General features: G+C 36.4%; 1 protein-coding gene across 4 annotated transcripts in view; it reads right to left on the reverse strand.

Moving 5' to 3' along the window:
* Window positions 1–23732, reverse strand: part of EPB41L5 (erythrocyte membrane protein band 4.1 like 5) — a 141457-nt gene that overhangs the window by 70638 nt on the left and 47087 nt on the right. For all 4 annotated transcript variants that reach the window (XM_043576567.1, XM_043576566.1, XM_043576565.1 and 1 more), the window contains exons 8-16: window positions 22873–22993; window positions 22658–22745; window positions 21357–21445; window positions 18597–18666; window positions 12811–12980; window positions 11540–11646; window positions 9721–9748; window positions 2140–2182; window positions 1579–1694 (exon numbers count right to left, since the gene is read on the reverse strand). In XM_043576567.1, the coding sequence (XP_043432502.1) occupies window positions 1579–1694; window positions 2140–2182; window positions 9721–9748; window positions 11540–11646; window positions 12811–12980; window positions 18597–18666; window positions 21357–21445; window positions 22658–22745; window positions 22873–22993 (832 nt within the window). The remainder of the gene's footprint in view (window positions 1–1578; window positions 1695–2139; window positions 2183–9720; window positions 9749–11539; window positions 11647–12810; window positions 12981–18596; window positions 18667–21356; window positions 21446–22657; window positions 22746–22872; window positions 22994–23732) is intronic.

Consider the following 23732-nt stretch of genomic DNA (forward strand, 5'->3'; position numbering starts at 1 on the left):
AGACTCATTAGGTTTTCAGGATCATCATTTTACTCCATTTCAGCAAAGGAGGTCTCAGCACAAGTAAATGAAGGAAGGACATATAGCTCCAAATTTTTCATTTCCCTTGAAATTCAATACTCTCAGATTCAGTATTGTCTATTTCTAAAGGTTGTATCAAAGGAACTTAGGGCCTAATGAATCAAATTAAACAGATTTAAATATGTGTCCATGAAAATCAGAAAACTCAATAAAGATTTAGTGTCATAATATAGTATGAAAAAAAAAAAACACCAGAAAACAAAAAAACCAGACTCTCATTCCATATTAGTATAAAAGGTAAGCATGTATTAAGGCAGTTCTTTTATAGTTGAAGTCTCAGTACTGGTTTCCTTGCCAACAGACTTGGTGTTAATATCAAGGCAATAAAACATAGCTGCTTACTGGAGCTGTGTGTTCAGTAAGAAACTGAAGAACTGTTTCTAATGGCTTAAAAAAATAAAGACTAAAATCTGATATTTAGAAGCCTCACTGTTTATACTTGAAGTGTGTGTCCACTTGCACACACATACACAAAGTTCTCCTACCACACTCTCAGGTAAAAGGAAAAGGGGGGGGGGGGAAGGGGGGGGAATTCCCTCAATCTCAGAAAGTAATCAAATTATTTGGAACTGAGGTAAAAATATGCCCAACCATGAAGAGCAAAGCACCTTGCAAGTTAGTTAAGCCAAAATAACAGTGAAAAACAATTACATAGCAAAGACTGAAAATAATCACCAACCACTGTTGACCCACCACCATGAAGGAAGAACTGGTTGCACAGAAAGCTGACCAAAACCTTGAGATCACCACAGAAACTCATTAGATTTCAGGTATAAATAAACTAAGAGCAAGAGAAAAAAAGAGAAAAATCCTATAAATTATCAAGGTTCATTTCACAGACATACAACTTGAACAGTTGATGCAACCAACATGACCACTTAATCAAATAATTCCCTATGAACCCTCCAAGCCACATATATTTATTTGGGAAATAACGAGCCCTACTGATTACAGTCCAATAAGCCACAAAGTATTCATATTTGTGTATGAATCTAAAAAAAGACCCTGGAAATCTAAGCAAATGAAAGATCTTCTCTGTCATCAGATTCTCTCTCCAATCCCCAAAATGGAGTATTTCATGCTTTATCAGATTAGAATCATGTTTCCCTTTTGGCTTTATCTTCAGTCTCTAATGAAAAAACTCATCCAAAACAGTAGCGTTATGTTGTGTGGAATAACACATAGCAAACACATTTTCTTTATGGATCCGGAAAAGGTTCTACTGGACTAGCACTGAAGTTGTTTCAAACAGAGAACCAGCTATCAGTCTCCCAATCATACTAACCAAAATAAGGAGAGCTGACCAATGTTTTTCATTCTTCACTTATATCCCTTGTTTTCCCAATTCCATTCTGACTGTTCAATATATGTTTCTGTTCAGCTTACAAATATGAATAATTTGCTTTCAATCATTTAACGTGTTCTAAGATTATGGGTTGGGAATTTAGAATACATTAAGCAAGTAACATTTTATTCTGGTTTAAGGAGTTAACAAACCATTTCCTGTCATGCTGGTCTGTTCCAGGATTCCTTGGAAGATTCTCTATCTCTGCCAGCACAGGACCAGAGGGAACAGAAGGAACCACAGGTAGAGTAGATTTCACAGCCCAAGCCTTTGGACAGAAATTATAAAAATCATCTATTTTACTTACATAAAAGACTTCGTCACCTATAAACGGAACATTAGAATGGAATACTATCTACATATTGAACAAATAAAGTATAAACAAATGCTTGAATGTTATAGACTACCTTAGAGATAACAATAATCTATCTAAAAGATCTATCTCTAAAAGAGATAAATAATAATCTATCAGTGTCTTATTCATTTTATAGGATTTACAGGAACAGAAAATGTTCTATAGGATACCTGTCCCATTTATAACATCATAGATAATAAAATAACAGAGGGTTTCATTTTTGAGCCACTTTACAAATAAGAAAAACACACAAAACTTTCCTGAAGTTATACCACTATGAAAATTCAATTAATAATACCAGTATATGTCATAATTAACTACAGTGTTCTAGTGCTTTAGAAGCTTAAGATGATCTTACCTGTTGGGAGCCATTACTCTGAGTTGAAGCGTTATTGTGAACACTGCAATGGGGAAAAACATCTATTAAAAAACCATATATAAAATTCTAGGGCTTCACACTGTAAGATAACACATACACTAATGAAAGTAGCTTTATTTTTAAAGACATTGTTTTGTTGCAAATAAAGAAAAAATTACTGTTGGTTCCAAAACTAAGAATGTAAGATGCTCAGAAAACATTTGCTTTCGTAGACAAACACTTGTTTTTCTATGATCTGCTCATTTGAGATTTGTATATACCTGTATTTTAACTGTGCTTTAAATGTGTAGTTCACTACTAATCTTATTCATTGGACAGGATCTGTCAAAGATAGCAAAATGAAGAGCAGCACAAATGATTCCTTAAATTCAAGGCATTAAGCACAAATATCCACATAAGCTTATCTGTGCCACTTCTTTTGTATATTCACACCCTCTCACAAGATCTTCCAGTGTCATCAACAGCTCAGCATTTTATAACCCAAAAGACCTTAGTACAAACTTAAAATTAGAAACCTTTCTGTATACTTTCTGCTCCAAATAACTTATAAATGTGTCTTTAAATTTTTAGCTTAGGCTGTACTCATTTCCCTGCTCCATCCCTTCCCCCCCAAAAGCACTTAAAAACCCCAATCTTGGGGTGCCTGGGTGGCTCAGCTGGTTAAGCGAGCAACTTTGGCTCAGGTCATGATCTCACAGTTCGTGAGATCAAGCCCTGCATCAGGCTCTGTGCTGACAGCTCAGAGCCTGGAGCCTGCTTTAGATTCTGTGTCTCCATCTCTCTCTGCCCCTCCCCTGCTTGTCTGTCTCAAAAATAAACAAACATTAAAAAATAATAATAATAAAAAAATAAAAACTCCAATCTATAACAAAATAAAAACAAACCTCAGAGCAACTTAAAAAAAATTCAATAAAATAACTCAAAAATGACGTATTATCACAACAAAACAAGGGGAAAAAAAAGAGTTCACTAACTTCACACTTTCTAACATCTAGCATAAGCATACTTGCATCCTGAGGTAAATAATTCAACTAAGGCAACTGAAAAATATATTCAAAATAATGTATGTATGTACATATGTATGTATGTGTATACATATATATACACACACATATGTATGTGTATGTGTGTGTCTATATATTTACATACATACATGTGTGTATGTGTATATGTATATGTTTACATACAACTATATGCATAAAATTCCTTGAAAGTGAGAAAATAATTTACAGATTTAACAAGAACACTATGTCCCAGGAAAATGAGATAGAGAGTTAAATGCATTCAACCAATTATTATTAAAATACTGACTTTCAAGGATAAGGAAAGAATACTTAAGGTACCCCAAGAAAATTAAAAGGAAATCACTGCAGTATCTGGCTGGCATAGACTTCTCCATAGCAATACTCAGTATCATACCCAGCCACAATGTCATTCTAGTAAAAGGAAACACGCAAAGCTTCTCAAACCCAACTCTTAATACAATATCTAACAGCCTTTCTTAAAGGGGTGAGAAGAAAACAAAAACTACCTGGTGAAAGGCAACAAATTAAGAAAAGATCTCAAGAATGAAGAGCCCTTGCTAAAAGACTAGGTAATGAAAAGTGAACCCATTTTATAGCTTATCATTTTAGTACCTACATCTCTATTACAAGTTGAGTCACTAGAACTTCCACTAGCATTGACTGGGTTCAAATTCAAGCCATGCCACTACCACTAGCTAGTTCTGCTCTCTAAACTTAAGGTTCTTCATCTGCGTGAAACTGTTACAGGAGGATTAAATGCATTAATATTAGCAAAACACAAATAAAACTGACGAAAAAAAAGCTTTAAAAAAAATACTAGTTAGTGTGTAACTGTTGTCAAGACAATCGTAAAGTATATACTTGTCAGGTACGATTTCTTTTGACTAATGCTACTGTTCCCAGAACACATTATGCTGGTTTAAGTAACCATAATCCCAAATATTATGAAATCTCATCCAACCTGCTTGGCTGGATGATCCCCTTGGTTACTCTTTGAAGCTTTTTCTCTAACTGAGAATAACTCCAGCAGGTGATGAATAAAGATGAATAATAACATTAAAAAAAGTACTTATAGGGGCGCCTGGGTGGCACAGTCGGTTAAGCGTCCGACTTCAGCCAGGTCACGATCTCGCGGTCCGTGAGTTCGAGCCCCGCGTCGGGCTCTGGGCTGATGGCTCAGAGCCTGGAGCCTGTTTCTGATTCTGTGTCTCCCTCTCTCTCTGCCCCTCCCCCGTTCATGCTCTGTCTCTCTCTGTCCCAAAAATAAAAATAAAAACGTTGAAAAAAAAATTAAAAAAAAAAAAAAGTACTTATAATAAGTGATCTTAACTGGATCATAGTTCCTGGTTTCTAAAAATTTGAAATGTAGAAAGCACTATTTTCTCATAATTACATTCTTTCACTTCCACTAATATAAAAGTGAAACACTTCTCATTACTGACATTATCCCAGTTTCCCCTTTCAAAGAACACCTACAATAACTGACCCCTTTTGCTCCTATACTCTGTATTCATCATTTCCTCCACCATTTTTTCTTTTCTTTTCTTTTCCATCTTCAAGATTCTGTCTGCTAAACCTGTACAAAAAGTACCAATCACTGTAATGTGGACTATCCTTTAAAATGTCACCTCTTCTTAGGATACTCTATATTAGTCAAGGCTCATGGGGAATAGTTTGGAGATAAAATAGTACAAGGAAAACGACTGACATCAGCCAATTTAAAAACCTGTTACTCAAATAGGCACAGTACAAGGTCAAGAAGCTTTTTAGGTCAAATAGCTATGCTTTTTCAAACAGTCCTGTTTTCCATGGTTCACTGGAGCAAAACCGTTCATGCAAACAGAACTACAAGGGCAAGAATGAAAGGGTATTCATGCCAGTCCAAACTCAGGTCCTCTCAAGCAGTGTTATGTAGACTGGTAAATAACCTTCAGGAGAGCTGGGTCCCCCTCTACATTTAATTTCTAAAAGCTTATTACAAAAAATAATAAAAATAAAATATCATTATTTAAGTATCTCATTTCTGGTGCAGTTTCCAGAGCCAAAAGCATTATTCAAGGAAAGAAAAGAAAATTTTGTCATTAAAGTTAAATTAATCTAAATTCTAGGAAAGAGATTATAAAGCTATACTCAAGTTTTGGGTCAGAAACGTGTATTTCAAAAAATTTTTAAAGAAGGATAAATTCTTGCAAATAAAAACCTTATTTCAACTACATATTATTGCTTGAATACTTTTACATTTCTGCTAAATTCACTAGGTTGTCATCTTTATTTTAAGCTCTAATATGCTGTACTAGCCTCTTTTTCAGGTTAAATAAGACATGATTAAACAAAAAACAAATAAAATAGTTTAAAAAGTATAGAATGCCTCTAAAATTGCTCCATCATCTTTCTTAAAAGCATAGCTTATAAATAACTACAATGAAAATAAAAGCACAACTCATGAAAAGCAGAAAATTGTTTTTTCCCTAATTAAAAATTCACAATAGAGAAAATCACTTACTTCCTCCTTACTCTATTCATTTATTTATATTTAACAACCTACTGACAGCTAAAGAAACATCAGAAGAATCCTTATCCAAGAAGCAGAGTATTGTTTTTTTCAACGTTTATTTATTTTTGGGACAGAGAGAGACAGAGCATGAACAGGGGAGGGGCAGAGAGAGAGGGAGACACAGAATCGGAAACAGGCTCCAGGCTCCGAGCCATCAGCCCAGAGCCTGACGCGGGGCTCGAACTCACGGACCGCAAGATCGTGACCTGGATGAAGTTGGACGCTTAACCAACTGCGCCACCCAGGCGCCCCAGAAGCAGAGTATTTTTATGGTGAATCACTAATCAGCCTGACACTAATGGCTTTCTAAGTGTGGAAGGAAGGGGAAAAACTGAATAGGACATCTCAAGGAGAGGCTGGCCATACTCAGCACCCCACAACAAATAATTTCTACTTCTGAAGTAGCTCTAGTCACACATCTGCCATATAAGAGTAGACAAGTTCAAAAGAGTTAATTAGATTTACAAGTACATCCTGAATCTGAGACACTCCAAGAGACTGGCACATAATAATAGTTGAAAAGCATTATGTGAAACTATACACTGTAATATACACTATTAAAATTGAGTCATCAAAAGTAGGACTTCTAGAATGGTGGTTTGAGGACCCTTCCCGCCTGTGAAACAAACATTTTAGCTGGTGAAAATTATTAAAAAACAATCATTAAAAAGCATACATCAGTGAATAACCTTTTATTCAAGGAAATCTACTTAATCTCAGAGCTGAGTCTGGCATTTGAGCCACAATTTGCTCCCCTTCCCCATTCCCCCAAGTTCAATGTGGTGGAAGCTTTACTTCACGTGAGTGCAGCCAAGAAGACAGAGCTCTCTCCAGGCAATCCAGACTTTAAATCAGCTATTTTAAAGATGTTCAAGAATGAAAAAACCAAATCTAAAGAAGTAAGTTGGGAACACTGTCTCCATAAAAAGAAAATATCACTTAGGGCATCTGAGTGGCTCAGTCGGTTAAGTGTCTGACTTTGGCTCAGGTTATGATCTCATGGTTCATGAGTTCGAGCCCATATCGCGCTGCTGTCAGCACAGAGCCTGCTACAGATCCTCTGTCCTTCTCTCTCTGGCCCTACCCCACTCACATGTGCATGCTGTCTCTCTCTCAAAAATAAATACACCTTTAAAAAAAAAATGAAAGTATTTCAAAGTGTATAAAAAAAGATAATACCATTAAACAGAGAATTTACACATAAGAATCAAACAGAAATTCTTGAGTTGAAATGTACAAGAACTGAAATTTAAAAATTCACTGAAAGACACAACACCAGGTTTGAGCAGGTTGAAGAATCAATGACTTGAAGACAGGTCAACTGAGATGATCTAGTCTGAGTAACAGAAAGAAAAAGAATGAAGAAAAATGAACAGAGACTCCAGTACCTGTGGGACACCATCAAATGTAGCAACATGCATGTGATGGGAGTCCCAGAAGAAGAGGAAAGGAACAAAAAGATAATCTGAAGACATAATCGCTGAGAACTTCCCAAATTTGATAAAAATAATATACCAGGGGAAAGCAACCAGAAGAGGGGTCCCTGGGTGGCTCAGTTGGTTGAGCTTCCAATTCTTGATTTTGGCTCAGGTCATGATCTCATGATCATAGGACTGAGCCCCACAACAGGCTCCATGCTGGTTGTGAAGCCTGCTTAAGAGTCTCTCTCCCTAACCCTCTGACCCTCTCCCACTCATACACACATGCACTCTCTCTCTCCCTCAAAAAATAATAAAAAATAAAGTCAGACATTTAAAAAACAAAAAGAAAAAAAGAGAGAGAAAAGCAACCAGAAGAGAACTGGACTGTCAATACTTGTATCAAACTTCAAAACAAAAATTTACTAAAGGGCACATCCAGCGTGGCATGCTTTTGTGGGCCTTCAATCAAGCAGACCCAGTGCGATCGCTGAGCCCCGCTGCCTCCGATCACCTGCTGTAGACTTGGCTGCACCATGGAGCACCTTGACAAAGCAGCGCTAAATGCACTACAGCCGCCCGACTTCAGAAATTAAAGTTCAGGGGTGTCTGGGTGGCACAGTTGGTTAAGTGACTGACTTCAGCTCAGGTCATGATCTCATGGTCCGTGAATTTGAGCCCTGCGTCAGGCTCTGTGCTGACAGCTCAGAGCCTGGAGCCTGCTTCAGATTCTGTGTCTCCCTCTCTCTCTCTCTCTCTGTTCCTCCCCTGCTTGTGCTCTATCTCTGTTTCTCAAAAATAAATAAATGTTAAAAAAAGAAAAAAGAAAAAAGAAAAAAATGAAAGTTCATTAGCATCTACTCTGAAGACGCTCTTGTTCTTCACAGCTTTAATGATGACTGTACCTCGTGGGTTGTATTTCACGACTAAATCTTATGCTTTTGAAGGCGCCTTTGGGATGTCCAATAAGGACAGCTATTTTTATGTTGCTATTGTTCCGGTGGTCATCATCCATGTGGTGTTGGTCCTTTTGTTTATGTGGCCTGGAATGAAGGCTCACGACAGTGGCGTGAAGACAAACAGGATTAAATCGAATATCACCTTTTGATAGCATTAAATTGATTTTTTAAAATGGTTAATGCGCCTGGGATATTGATGATTTCAATAAAGTTGAGGCCATGTTAAAATCAATAATAATAATTTTTAAAAATAAACAAAAAAATTACTAGAGAAAAAGAGTGACAGTTTATAATAAGAGAGTCAAACAATTATAAATATATATGCACTTAACAAAAGACCCAAACTGAAAGAATTGGAAGAGAGAAATACACAACTAAGCAACAGTAATTGGAGGTTTCACAACCTTACTCTTAATAATGGATAGAATTAGGAAAAAAGGTCAACAATGAAATAGAAGTCCTGAGCAGTATTACACCAAGTACACCTAACAGACATTTACAGAACATAACATTCAATAACGGCAGAATATCCATTCTTCTCAAGTGCATATAGACCATTTTCTGGAATAAGCCATATGCTAAACCATAAAACAAGTTTCTTTATAAGGATCAACATCATACAAAGTATGTTCTCTAACCATGTGGAATAAAAGCACACACACACAAAAATAAGAGAGGAATAGTTAAGATATTCACAAATATGTGGAAATCAAGGAACTCATTCCCAAATAATCAACGGGTCAAAGAAGAAATCATGAGAAACAGGAAAATAATTTGGGATAAATGAAAATACAATATACCAAACTTACAGAATGTGATTAAAGCAGCGCTTGGAAGAAAATCTATAACAATAAATGTTATGTTAAAAAAGAATAAAGACCTCAAATAACCTAATTTCGCACCTTAAGACACTAGAAAAAGAAAAGCAAACTAAACCTAAAGCAAGCATAAGAAATGAAACAATATAGCAGAGAGAAAATCGATAAACTTGAAAAATGAGTAAGAATCAATGAAACCAAAAGCTGGTTCTTTGAAACAGCCTACAAAATGGACAAACTTTTACCTAAACTAACCAACGTGGGGGGGATGGGGAGGGGACCCTCAAATTACTAAAATTAGAAATGAATGAGGAGGGGTGCCTGGGTGGCTCAGTCAGTTGAGAGTCTGACTCTTAATTTTGGCTCAGGTCATGATCTTATGGTTCGAGGGTTCAAGCCCCGCATTGCACTGACGGCAAAATGTTAGTGAGCCAAATCCAGCAATATGTAATATAAAGAATTATACAAATAAAACTTTGTTCTTTGAGCTCCCTGTGTGCAAGAATCCTAATTTATTCATCTTTATATCCTCAGTCACAAGCCAATAACAAATGTAGGTCATTCTCATTATAAATAGTATATCCACCCCCCAACCCAGTCTTTATTTCTAAACTGCTTTATTTTTCTTTGTCAATTTTATCTGGCATTACATCTGTCCCCTGCTATATTCCCAATGCTAAGGAACAACTTAATACGTTGACAGGTCTTCAACAAGTATTTGTTTCATTAATGACAGCAACTACATGAATTCTAAAACATGTTCCTAAGTTGTAAGACACTACTCACCTGAATTCTTCAGGTTTTGCTGTACTTGCTGACATGGGGAAAAAAAGAAAAAGAAAAGAAAACATCCCATTAGTTTCCTCTTATATGGTAAGCTCCTTCACTATTCATAAAAGTAAATCTGGACTGGTTGTTTTAGGTTTGTTTATTTATTTTGAAAGAGAGGGAGTAAGCAGGAGCGGAGCAGAAAGAGAACAAGAAAGACAATCCCTAGCAGGCTCCCCGCCATCAGTGTGGAGCCCAACTCAGGGCCTGAACCCATGAACTGTGAGATCATGACCCGAGCTGAAACCAAGAGTCAGATGCTTAATCACACAGGCACCCAGGACTGTTTTTTCAAGCCATGTTTCCCAACTATAGATTTAAAAACCTTCCTTTAACAAAATGTTCTAGGATTCACATCACTAAAATCAATAGTGACAATTATTTCCATTTTAAAAATAAAGCAATAAAATAAATACCATCTTCTTTTAAAACAGAACCACCTGCAAGCCTCTTAGAGTGAGTTATGTGACAACAAAATAGAACATGAGAGGTAACTCAGGGTTTTAAACCATCACAAACTAAAATGGTCTCATTAACAGCTATATATTATTTGATTTATAGCCACAAAACTTATGAGTATAAATCAGTTTTTTAAGTCAAACATCAGATCATGTTACTGGACAACTGGGATGACCCTAACATCAGATATGCTTAAAATTCAATCTGTATTTTGACACAAACTCAGATTCAAAACCAAACACAAGTTTTAGTTTAAAATCAAGCTTTTTATTACATGAATGTACAATAAATTTAAACACTATTTAACAGAATCTTATTATAATGTTATACGAAATAACATTTTTTAAGTTTATTTTGAGAGCGAGAGAGAGGGAGCACATGCACATGCATGTGCACGAGTGGGGGAGGGGCTGAGAGAAAAGAAGAGAGAATCTCAAGCAGGTTCTGCATTGCTGGTCCAGAGCTGGACTTGGGGATCAAACCCACAAACATGAGATCATGACTGAGCTGAAATCAAAGAGTTGGACACTCAATCAACTGAGCCACCCAGATGCCCCTTGGCATAATTTTTACTTAAAATGTATTCATCGTAAACCAGTGGTTTTTTTTAAAGTTCCTAAAGACATTTGAGAGATTTTTTTTTTTTTTTTTTTTAAGTAAACTCCACACCCAGCATCGAGCCCAACTCAGGCTTGAACACAAGACTCAGATCAAGACCTGAACTGAGACCAAGAGTCAGATGCTTGGGGTGCCTGGTTATCTCAGTCAGTTAAGCATCTGACTCTTGATTTCAGCTCAAGTCATGATCTCAGGGTTTGTGAGATCGAGCCCAGCGTCGAGCCCAGCATCAGGCTGTGCGCTGACAGCACAGAGCTGGCCTGGGATTCTCACCCCCTCTCTCTGTCCTTCCCTTGTATGCGTGCTCTCTCTCAAAATAAATAAACAAACAAACAAAAAGATGCTTAACTGACTGAGCCACCAGGCGCCCTGAGAGATTATTACGAATGCAATAATCAGGAAGTCAAAAAGGGAAGGGAAGGTGTTAATCTACAGAACTAAAATAGCACAAACAAAAACTGAACACAAATTCAAAATAGTGTCTGAACTGGGATTAACACAAAGTTTAACCTCAGCAACAACATAAGCAATTTTTCCATTTTCTTATATTGATTCTGTCATAACCAAAGTTAATTAACAAGGGCACTTTAGTTGACTGGAATAAGCTTAAGGTTCAGATAACTTCCCTTCAAGTAAACAATACCAGCACACAACGGACTGTCAAGGAAGAACTGTCCTCTGAAACAGGACTGCATCTCACCTTTCATTTGTAGAGTTCGTCGAGAATATCGTTTGCTGGGTCTTCTTTCAAAGGATGTTGATCTTCTTGCTTTATTGGTTTTTGTGGTCTGATACTCCGTTTTCCCACTAAAATAAATGAGGCATATTAACAAGAATAAGAGAATTTGAGGCCTACAGTAATCAGATACACATGAGAAAAAGTCTATATTAAGACTGTCCTTAAAAGAACCCGCCTGAGCTTCATCCTGAAGGAACTACTACGAACAGGCTTGATGTCTGTCTTTACCACATCATTCTTCTACTCTTTAGGCTTGTGCGAAATATGCAACGTACAAATTATATTGTTTTTTTTCTTAAACATGCATATAACTAAGAATATACTGAGTAAGTTTGGAATATCTGTACTCTTATGCAACTCTTTTCCCCTCCTTATTCATTTACCTCATGCAAAATATGCAATTAACTCAAGATTTTCTGTTATTTATTCTAATTGTGATACATTTTTCAGATAATTTTCCAGAAATATTTAAAACTATTTTCCCATTCTCTTTGATTTGCATTTAAATTCTGTTAAGAAAATGCCTCCTCACTTTTAATATAGGTAGAATAGAGCTCTACTTACATGAATCCCACCCACACAATCAACTATCAACAATATGGAATAGTATCCATTCCTACTTTAAATCACAGTGACTCTCATGACATGCCAAAAACTCCCAATGATCTACTCTCAGGTAAACCAAAACATTTCTAATTTATGACCAACACACAAGGAGTCTAGAAAAATAACTTCATTTTTATAAAGGACCAGAAATGTTACTCAGATGCATTTCCCACTCAGCGCACAATACCTTTTTCTATATGGTATTCAGCTAATGGATGGAGACTCTTTAAAAACTCTTATTATATGAATTTAAATGGACGATTAATATATAAAGTAAATGTCAAGAGGGATACAGAATCCATTACATCATTTCAATGTTTTATTGGCTATTCAAGAAACTACAACCACACTGTCAGCGTGGAGCCTGCTTGGGATTCTGTCTCTCCCTGTTTGCTCTCTGTAACTCTCAAAATAAATAAAAATAAACTTTAAGAAAAATGAAATTACAACCAATAACAATACTACTTTGTCTTTTAATCTGGCCAGTGGAAAACATTGGAAACCACTTTGTTTCTATGCCTTGGTTTCTACATCTGTAAAATGAGAGGTCAGCCCAAACTTTTTGCTTTATGAAAGAACAGATATTCTTTCATATGAAAATTATGAAAGCAGATATTGACATTCACCTATATCTAAATCGTGATCCTAGTCGAATAAATCCTGATCGATGAGAACTCTTTTGGACTGGGCCTCGGAGGCGAAAGAAGGCATGATGTTCCACAGCACATTTCCATAAATGTTTGCATGCTTTTGGATGATCCAATCTAAAGACAAATGTATGCTCCTGCTCTTTGCCCTGGAAAAAAAAAAAAAAAGGATGTAAAGAGAGGTAATTATTAGGTTAAACAGTCCTTTCTGTCCCTTGTTACTCAGCTATAAATACAATCACAGCAATACCAAGAACAGAATAATAAAGCATCTAGTTTGCTCCCGGAAACTAAGACATTCTCTATAGCTACCTACATAAAAAGGCAGAGTTGAAATCAAGCTGTCCACTTTCACAGCCAATATAAAATTATTCCTAAGAGGGTCATCTCTACTTACATGATCTCATTTCTTAGAGAAACATAAAAATGAGGCTTTATTTGCCATACTTTGGGATAAATATATAATTATCATGTAAAGGATCATACAAGATGTGGCAATATATATCAACAGACTTAAAAAGGTGCATATTCTTTGGGCACCTGGGTGGCTCAGTCAGTTAGGCATTCGACTTCGGCTCAGGTCATGATCTGACAGTTGGTGGGTTCAAGCCTTGTGTCGGGCTCTGTGCTGACAACTCAGAGCCTGGAGCCTGCTTCAGATTCTGTGTCTCCCTCTCTCTCTACCCCTCCCCCACTCTTGCTTCTGTTTCTGTCTCTCAAAAATAAATAAAAATGTTAAAAAAAAAAAAAAAAGAAAAAAACGGTGCACATTCTTTGTCACAGTAACCATATTCCTAGGAATCCAAATAATAATTAACATTCATAGGCACTTTTTAAGGATTTCACATGGATTAATTCAATGAACAGATATTATCATTAGCTTCATTTCATAGATAGGGAATTGAAGCTCAAGAAATAAAGCCCAAGGTCACAAAGAGGAAATCAGAACCTAACTATTTGTGCTCCAGGACCTGGTTGTAACAATTAAGCTTTACCACCTGTTTAGGGAGAAAGATTTTCTTAAGACCAAAATGTATATCCAAAGATTTTCTTCACAATCTCATTTATAATAGTAAGTATTGCAATAAAACACTAAATGTCCAAAACAAATTATCAGTAAATAACATTAAAAATGATACAAAAAGATAAATGAGGGGTGCCTGGGTGGCTCAGTCGGTTAAGTGTCCAACTTCGGCTCAGGTCATGATCTCAAGGTCTGTGAGTTTGAGCCCCACGTTGGGCTCTGTGCTGACAGCTCAGAGCCTGGAGCCTGCTTCGGATTCTGTGTCTCATTCTCTCTCTGCCCCTCTCCTGCTCACACTCTGTCTTTTTCTCTCTCAAAATAATAAACATTAAAAAAAAATTTAATAAATTAAAAAAAAGATAAATGAATAAAAGATGAATGAATAAATGCACAATTGTTTATTCACATTATAAAATACCATATATAGGTTAAAATGAATGAACTGATATCTACATGGCTACACCTATTTAGGTAAACTAAGGAAACTGCCAAAAATATATATATATATATATATGATTTCTGTAAATTTCAAAAACAATTCCACCATGTATTATGATGTATTTATATTTGGAAAAAGGAAGTATGAGAATGACACCCTCAAGAATGATGGCTAGCTAGAGGATTATACCTCACTGTACTGAACAGTTATTTTTTTTTTTAAGTTTATTTATTTTTAGAAAGAGCACGAGTGGGGGAGGGGCAGAGAGAGAGAGAGAGAGAGAGAGAGAGAGAGAGAGCGCACGCGCGCACACAAGGGAGGGGCAGAGAGAGAGAGGGAGAGAAAGAACCCTGATGCGGGCTCAAACTAACAAACCATGAAATCATGACCTGAGCTGGAGAAATGAAGAGTCAGACGCTTAACCGAATGAGCCACCCAGATATCTCTGAATACACGGTTATGGTTATGCCAAAAATGTTACTCTAGATGAGTAAAATGGGTATCAGGTTTTCTGATACAACTCTGCAGTACACTTCGAATATTTTACAAATTAAACTATATTTTAAAATGACAATCTATATGTAGTTATTTCATGACCTTGATATAGGCAAAGATTCCTAAATTTGAAGACACAGAAAGTACTGACCACAAAGGAAAATAGTTATAAACTCTATTACATTAAAATTGAAACACTCTACCCAAAACATGCTATTAAAGGAGTCAAGGCAAGCCAAGAAGAAGATACTTACAACACACAGATCTGCAAAGAACTGATGTCCACAATACATAAGAACTTCAATGAGGAAAAAGAGCACATGACCCAAGAGAAAAATAAGCAAAAGACTTGAACAGCCACTTCATAAAAGAGAATACTTAAATATTAAATATATAAATAAGCACTAAACAAATAGTGATCAGGGGAATGCAAGTGAAAACCACAAAACCATTCTATGAACAGAATGGCTACAAGGAACAATACCAAACATTAGCCAAAAGAGAACAAATGGAACTCTCTTACATTGTAGGTGGGAATGCAAATGTGTATCAACACTTTTGAAAACAGTTTGGCAGTATCCACTAAAACCGAACACATGCATACCCTAGTCTTCAGAGCAGCACTTTTAATAGTGAAAACCAGAACAACTCAACAGTCCGTCAACAACAGGATGGATAAATAAGTGCAGTCTATATGTAAAAAGGAATATTACTGGGGTGCCTGGGTGGCTCAGTCGGTTGGGCGTCCGACTTTGGCTCAGGTCGTGGTCTCACGGTTTGTGGGTTCGAGCCCCGCTGGCTCTGTTTTGACAGCTCAGAGCCTGGAACCTGCTTCAGATTCTGCGTCTCCTCCTCTCTCTGCCCCTCCCATGCTCATGCTCTATCTCTCTCTGTCTCTCAATAATAAATAAACGTTTTTTTTTTAAAAAAAAAAAAGGAATACTATGTAACAGTAAGAAGGAGCCTACTATAGCAACCAGCTGCAAGAGGGCGAAGGCTCACAAATATAAATAAAGAGAAGTCAGACACAAAGAGAACAGTCAGGTTTCATTCAGATTGAGTTTAAGATATAAACAAAAACCAGTGTATGGTGGTAAAGTCAGAAGAACAAGAAAATACCTTTGGAGGACTATACCTGGTGGGAGGCACAAAAGTGTGTAATTCTAGTAGTATTCTACGTCCCCAACTAGGTGCTGGTCATATAGGTGTTCGTGAAAATCCAGCAAGCTGCCCACTTGTTTTTGCACTTATCCGAATGTATATTATACTTCAGTGAAATTGACGAACAAAAAATACACATAGAATAAACCATGGAGAAACATATAACCTCAAAGGAGGAAAAACCCTTCCATAATCCATGAAAGACTGATAAATTTGCCTATTTAATTTTTTTTAAAGCATGTGGCAAAAATCACAATAAATAACATTAACAGATGAACAACTATTAGATACAGTATTTACAATTTCTATGAAAAAGGGCAAAACAAACCAGTAAGAAAAAAGGCCCAATGACAAAATGGGCAAAGGGTATGAATAGAGAGTTTGGAGAAAAGGAAATATAACTAACAAAATATGTGAAAAGATGTTCAGTATCACCCATAAAAACAGAAATACAAATTAAACCTACAGTGAAATTCCATTTTTTACCTTTCAGATAAAAATGTGACAACTCCTCTGAAGAAACAGGTTTGATCCTTCATAGGATCTCTGTTATCTAGGACAAGTGCACATAACCATTTGAACCAGCAAATCCACCTCCAGGAAACTATCCTACAGATATTTGCTGATGTACAAATTCATGCATATATAGTGAATAAATGTTGAGAATGTATTAAATAATTTAGGGTACATCCACACAGAATACTGTGCAGTTTAGTTTGCTTTTTAAGAACAAAGAAGCATTCTACATACAGATATGGAAAATATTCCAAAAGTTATAATGTAAAGTTTAAAAAGGGTTAGTACACAGTCTAAAAGCATGGTAACTTCTGTATAAAAAAGAACAGATACACATATTTGCACATGTGTGTGTGTAAAATACCTTCAAAAAGATATCCAAGAAGGTAATACTATATAAGATCTAATTTAAAATGCCATCAATTGTAAAATGTGCATTTTATGGCCCAAATAAGAACAAGTGTCACCAATTAAATTATGACCATATTTCCTTATCACAAAGAATTGTATTTTATTCTTCCTGAAAAAATGCCTTTGGATTTCGATACAAATATCATGCAATCACATATGTGCTTACATAAAAAGGAAAATCGTAAAATAAGTTTTTACATATGAAATCTGCAGCTTCTGACTCATTGTTAACTCATTTGTTGATGATACAATGATCATCCTCTGTGCCATCAGATTTAATTTTTTTTAATGTTTATTTTCAAGAGAGAGACAGAGACAACAGAGTGCAAGTGGGGGAGGGGCAGAGAGAGAGGGAGATACAGAATCCGAAGCAGGCTCCAGGTTCTGAGCTGTCGGCACAGAGCTCGACGCAGCGCCTGAACTCACAAACCATGAGGTCGTGACCTGAGCTAAAGTCACTTAACCTGGGGTGCACACTTAACCAATGCACCCAGGCACCCCAAGTCACTTAACCTGGGGTGCACACTTAACCAATGCACCCAGGCACCCCAATAGATTTCTTTTTTTTTTTAATTTTTTTTTTAATGTTTATTTTTCAGAGAGAGAGAAAGACAAAGCATGAGGAGGGGAGAGGCAGAGAGAGGGGGAGAATCCAAAGCAGGCTCGAGGCTCTGAGCTGTCAGCACAGAGCCCAACGTGGGGCTCAAACTCATGAGCTATGAGATCATGATCTGAGCCAAAGTCAGATGCTTAACTGACTGAACCACCCAGGTGCCCCCTCAATAGATTTCTTTTTAAAATGCTCTGTCTGTTGCCTCTATAATTTCCTTCTAAGCTGGGTGAAAGGGCAATCCTTTGCATTGTCTTAGTAATAAAATTAGTAATATCACTGTTTCATCTAATTTTCCAAATCTTCTTTTAGGTTTTGCTAAGTAGTCCTTCTCACACATCATTGTGCATACAATTGCTGAACTTGCCTTTATCTATATCCATCTATATGTATATATGTTTTTCAATTTATTTCTTTGCAAGGAATAAAGTTATTATTTTTTTTTTTAGTTCATTCATGATTCTGTGAGCTATGACAAATTGCATGGAGTCTAGGAACTACCACCAAAATCTGGTTATAGAAAAGTTATCTCATTCCCCTAAATTCCCTTTGCTGTTTCTTTGTAGTCAAGCCTCCTCATTCTCCCTAATCCCAAACAGTGATCTGTTCCATTATTATAGGATTGCCCTCCCCAGATCATCATATAAATGAAATCATACAAGTCATAATTTTCTGAGTCTGGCTTTTTTCACCTAGCATAATGCATCTGAGACACATTCATGTTGTGTTTATCAATCGGGAACTAGAGTTAACTGGAAAAAAAAAAAAAGTAAGCCTAAATTGAGAAGATTTTATTAAAGAATATGAGTTTGGAAACCCTTATAAAAGAATAATAGGAGTGCCTGGGCGGCTCAGTCACTTAAGTGTCCAACTCTTGATTTCGGCTCAGGCCATGACCTCACGGTTGTGAGATCAAGCCTGGCATTGGGCTCTGTGCTGGGTATGGAGCCTGCCTGGGACTCTCTCTCTATCCCTCTCTCTCTCTGCCCCTCTCCAGCTTGCATGCACATTCTCCCTCTCTCTCAAAAAAAAAGAAGAAAAGAAAAATTAGACTTGAGTTACCACATAACATAGTCATCGTTAAATAAATAATGCAATACAATTCCTACCTGATCATCATCTTCTACAACCACCAGGGTTAATTTATTCTTCTTAAAATCCAACCTGGTTATCTTGGGCCTATAACAATATTAGAACAAAAGCCAGATTTCAAATAATGTCCTCTAAATTAAAATAAAATTTTTGCTGTTATTTCCAGTATATCAATCATCTAACAGCTGAACTGTAAATTGATTAAGAGGGTGTTTACCCTCTTTACCTGTACTGCCCACCAACAAAGCCTCTAATCTAAAAAAAATATTTAGGATAACAGAAAAAAAACATTTCAAAAGCAGGATCTCTAACAAAACTGATGCTGCACAAATATCAGACAGTAAAAATGTTACAAAAAAAAAGAAAATGAAGAAATCCATTTAATACTTTATAGGTTCCCAGCTATGGTACAAGAGATTCCCCAGGCCTAGTGTAGAGCAGCAGCATAGGAACTGGATACAGAAAGACTATAAAGGTTTTCTAAAAGGCATAAATGAAAACAAATTTTTAATTAAGACCTGCAACTTTATTTTCTGTATCAATTTGTTTGAGGAAGTACATCTTTAAAAAAAAAAGAAAAAAGGTTTTTTAAACCTCACTTTATGGCCCCTTTTCCAATTCTATCACCCACCTGTACTGAAATCCTCAACAACCTACCACATGTGAACTTTGCACTTCTGCAAACTGTGAATGTCAAAACAATGAAACTCTCATTCTCGCTAATTTTTAAATATAACTTATACAAAATACAATTGTAAAACATAACTTTTTTTTACAAGAGTTGTACTAAAATAGTAAGTAACTAAGCACAATAGGTGGAGCAGGAGGGGAAGAACTAGCACTCAAGTGTAACAAATACTTACATAAGGCCTATCAAGTGTCAGGTAACCTTCTAGGTGTACTACACGTATTATTTCAACAGATCCTCACAACAACCTTAAGAAGTGGTACAAAAGATGCTTTCTTCAACTCTCCAGCTACAGCATTCTCTGGCCATGAAGTATGTTCCATCTGCCCATAGGGCAAGCTGGAAGTGTCAGAGAATTAACACTCAAAGACTGGATAAATAAATACCCCAAAGCTCCTTCACCTATCAAGGGACGACTGTGAAGGTATTCCACTCAAGTCTCTCAGAAAGTCCCTAGCATGGATACCTGAATTCCAAAATAAATGAAATCTATCTTCAACTTTTTGAGGGAAAATAATTTTCAAACCTAAAATTCTATTCTCAGCCCAATTACCAAGAAAGCATAAGAGAAGAATAAACCATTTTAAGGTATCCAAGGATTCAAACAATTTATCTCCTACACCCTGCTTTTCTTAGGCAGTTAGTTACCTGAGGATATAGATCAGAAAAAACAAAAGAAAGGAAAATATGGGACGAAGACACAGGATCCTAGCTGAAAAAACAGATGAAAGCTGTAGAGCAGCCTGGAGAGCAGACAATTTCAACGGGAACAGAAAAATCATTTAATGCAACCCTGAGGATCTGAAAGAACGTAAGGATAAGACAAAGGCAGGTAATTTAAAGCACTGCGTGGGGTGTAAGAAACTGAGGGGGAAGCCAAAAACTCCAGGAAAAACAAAAACCTATACAGAAAGAAAATGTAATTCCAGTTGTGAGTTCAAGTATTTCCAGACTGATCAGAAAGAAAGGATCATGACCTAGCTCTATTGTACAACAAACTTTACTGACAGGTGTTTGGACAGGGTTGTGTGAAAAGGAAGCCCTTGACAACAGGAGATCCTCCAGAGGTGGCTGCACAAAGCTACCCCCAAAGCAGGGGAGACAGCAAGGGAACTTGTAGGAGAGAAGGGAATTAGAGAGGGGGCTTGGGTTTCTATGCAATGGCATTCAGCAGCAAGCGGGAAGTCTCTAGGTCAGAGAGTTCCGAAGGGCAGTAGTGGTTTGGTGTCTTTTATAGCTACAGGATTTGTCACATCTATGACCAGCTGATGGCAGATACAGTTTATAGGGGGACATGCAAAGCAGGAAGGCTCTAAATGATTAAAAATAAACTTATTGGGCTATATTTAAAGTAACTGGATATATAAGAAATTGAGTTTGGTGCTGGCGGGCTTTGAGCTAACCATCCTGGCATGCTGTGAAGAAGTAAACAACATAGAGGCCCTTTAACTCATGTATATAACACCAGTACAGTGTGAAGTTCTCCACCATTTCAGATACAGGGATAACAATATGAACACTATTTCCTGATTTTCTACTTTTAGAACAAACCAGGCAAGATGTGAAGAACTTTACTATGGCTACGAAATCCAAGTAAAATCTATTCCTTGATAGGAAATGCAAATACAATTTTAAACTATGAGTTAAGTTGGGACCTAAAAAGAGAAGCACAGCTTAAAAGGAGGGGTAAATATTTTCCTCTTACACACCAGGGAATATGGGGTAATATGACTGTGGAACAAGAAGTCCTAAAAGTAGTGATGTAATTAATAACTATACGACATGAGAGTGTCCATGTGAACATTTAATACATGTAGAAATAAAAAATATGTATCAAGAGATGTATATTGACATACCTTGAAACTAATGGAAAAATGGATGGAAGAGTTTTAAAAATTACCCCTGGGGGATGGGACTAAGAATGGGTAAGGAGTATGACAGGAGACAGGTGATTTTTATTATCTTTTCAGAATTATTTGATCTCCAAACTCTATTTTATGTATTAACTTGAAAGAAATGTTTTTAGTCATTAAAAAACAACAACAACAACAAAAAACCTGTAAGTATCTGTAATATTAACTCTGCTTACCAAAAAAATAGGCCAATTTTGGTCTCTCCTTCAAAAACAAGGACTCCTGTTGGGGTCAGTCCCAAGCTATAGTCATTTCCATCTCTAGCCTAATTTAAGGAAAGCAAAACATGTTAACTTTATTTGCATAAGACAGATATCACATTTTCACACAAAAGTTTATTTTCACATTGAATTATATTAACTATATACAGGCTACTATTAATATGCAAAATGTTTTCAACAAATAGAAATATCCAAAATAACATTCTCATGAAAATTCATGTATACATTTAGTTCACCGTTAACACCATAGTCTTTTTTTTTCCTCAATATATGAAATTTATTGTCAAATTGGTTTCCATACAACACCCAGTGCTCATCCCAAAAGGTGCCCTCCTCAATACCCATCACCCACCCTCTCCTCCCTCCCACCCCCCATCAACCCCCAGTTTGTTCTCAGTTTTTTAAGAGTCTCTTATGCTTTGGCTAACACCATAGTCTTAAGGTAGGTCATCACTGAAAATACACAGGTGTACTTCCACGACAAAGAAAGCTCTTTGCAGATTCTGCCTATATTCTATTCACCACTTAAATCACCATTTTTAAAAAGACTACCTTTCTAGGGGCGCCTGGGTGGCTCAGTGAGTTGAACGTCTGATTCTTGACTTTGGCTCAGGTCATGATCTCATGGTTTAGGAGATCAAGCCCCGTGTTCAGTTCTGCGCGGACAGCACAGAGCCTGCTTGAGATTCTCTCTCCCTCTCTTGCTGCCCCTCCCCCACATGCATGTGCACTCACACACACTAGCTCTCTCTCACAATAAATAAACAAATAAACAAACTTTAAAAAAACTGTCTTTCTGGAAAATTTTAACTTTTTAAACTAGAAATAAGTTAAATCATTATACAAGCTGTATTACAGCTTATCAAAGTCTTCTCAAGCTATAAATTTTCAATTTTGCTTCCTGAATTATTTTAATTTTTAAATAGCCTACTCAGCTTATGTGATGCCAGATGACATGAATGTTACATGAATATTACACTTAATAAGAATAAAAAGTGGTTTAAAAATCTAAAAAACATAGTAACACCTTAAAAACACAGATACACCTTTTTGGAGATTTTGGTTGTTTCTCTTCTTTCTTATACTGTAACTTTATGTGAGATTTTCATATTTAATCTCAACCTTTATAACACATCCCAAGTACCCAGTGCTATACTATACCATCTCCATGCCCTCCTTCATTTTGAAAAATGTCATAGTTACCTTCAATCTTGAAGGAATAAACTTTTTAAAAATCATCACAACACAGTTCTTACCTTGACCACATGCATATCAACCCCATACATTTCTAACCATTTGGCTTTATTCAGATAATTGGTTTCAGCTTGTGCTGGTGTCTGACCTCTGAAATTTAAAAAATAGTAATTTTTAATAATAATAAATGTAAATTCTATACCAAGGACGGTAATAGAAGAAAACATACAAAATCACTGCAGTGATGTTAAAGAAAAGTGTGGGCAAAGCCAAGTACCTGTATTCCTTCCATTTCTCAAAAATAGCCAGCTCCATCTCTTCAGTCTGAATGGGCACGAACCTGAACTCAGACACAAGTTCAGGACTATGCTCAGCAAGATCATAGTCACCAAGTTCAGCTACAAACATAAGTTGCACAAAGTTATATTTTGTTAATTAAGTTTATTTCCTGCTGAATCTTTCTTCAGAATTCATTAATAAAAACTGCTAAGATTACAAACGTTCTTTCTTAAACTATAGTAATTCATAACACCCAGATCATTCCCCAAAATAAATCTAGCTTAGACTTACAACGTGTCAACCAACATCTATACGCACAATGATATACTTGTGGTTGGTGGTATATTTTCAAATATATGTGTTTCTGTTCATTTATTTCATATCTTATAATGTTTAGCTTTTGCAAACCTCTTTGTAGACTTCCTTAGAGAAACACCTTTTGACCTTATAATGAATAAACAAAAATATTTAGTAACCTTTAAAAAAAACATTTAGCCAGCATCTATTAAGAATCCAATATGCAGAGGGGCACCTGGATGACTCAGTCGGTTAAGCATCTGACTTCGGCTCAGGTCACGATCTCATGGTTCATGGGTTCGAGCCCCATGTCGGGCTCTGTGCTGACAGCTCAGAGCCTGGAGCCTGCTTCAGATTCTGTGTCTCCCTCTCTCTCTGCCCCTCCCCAGCTTGCACTCTTTCTCTCAAAAATAAATATTAAAAAAAAAAAAAATCTAATATGCAGAGAACATGACATCATACACCACTACAAGATACAGGCTCCGTCCTCCTGTAATTGTAAATAGATAATCCTAAAGAAATAACTTAAAAAAATATTAGTAAAAAGTATCTGGGGAAGGG

This window comes from Prionailurus bengalensis, chromosome C1 (assembly GCF_016509475.1).
Source record: "Prionailurus bengalensis isolate Pbe53 chromosome C1, Fcat_Pben_1.1_paternal_pri, whole genome shotgun sequence".
Taxonomy (NCBI): domain Eukaryota; kingdom Metazoa; phylum Chordata; class Mammalia; order Carnivora; family Felidae; genus Prionailurus; species Prionailurus bengalensis.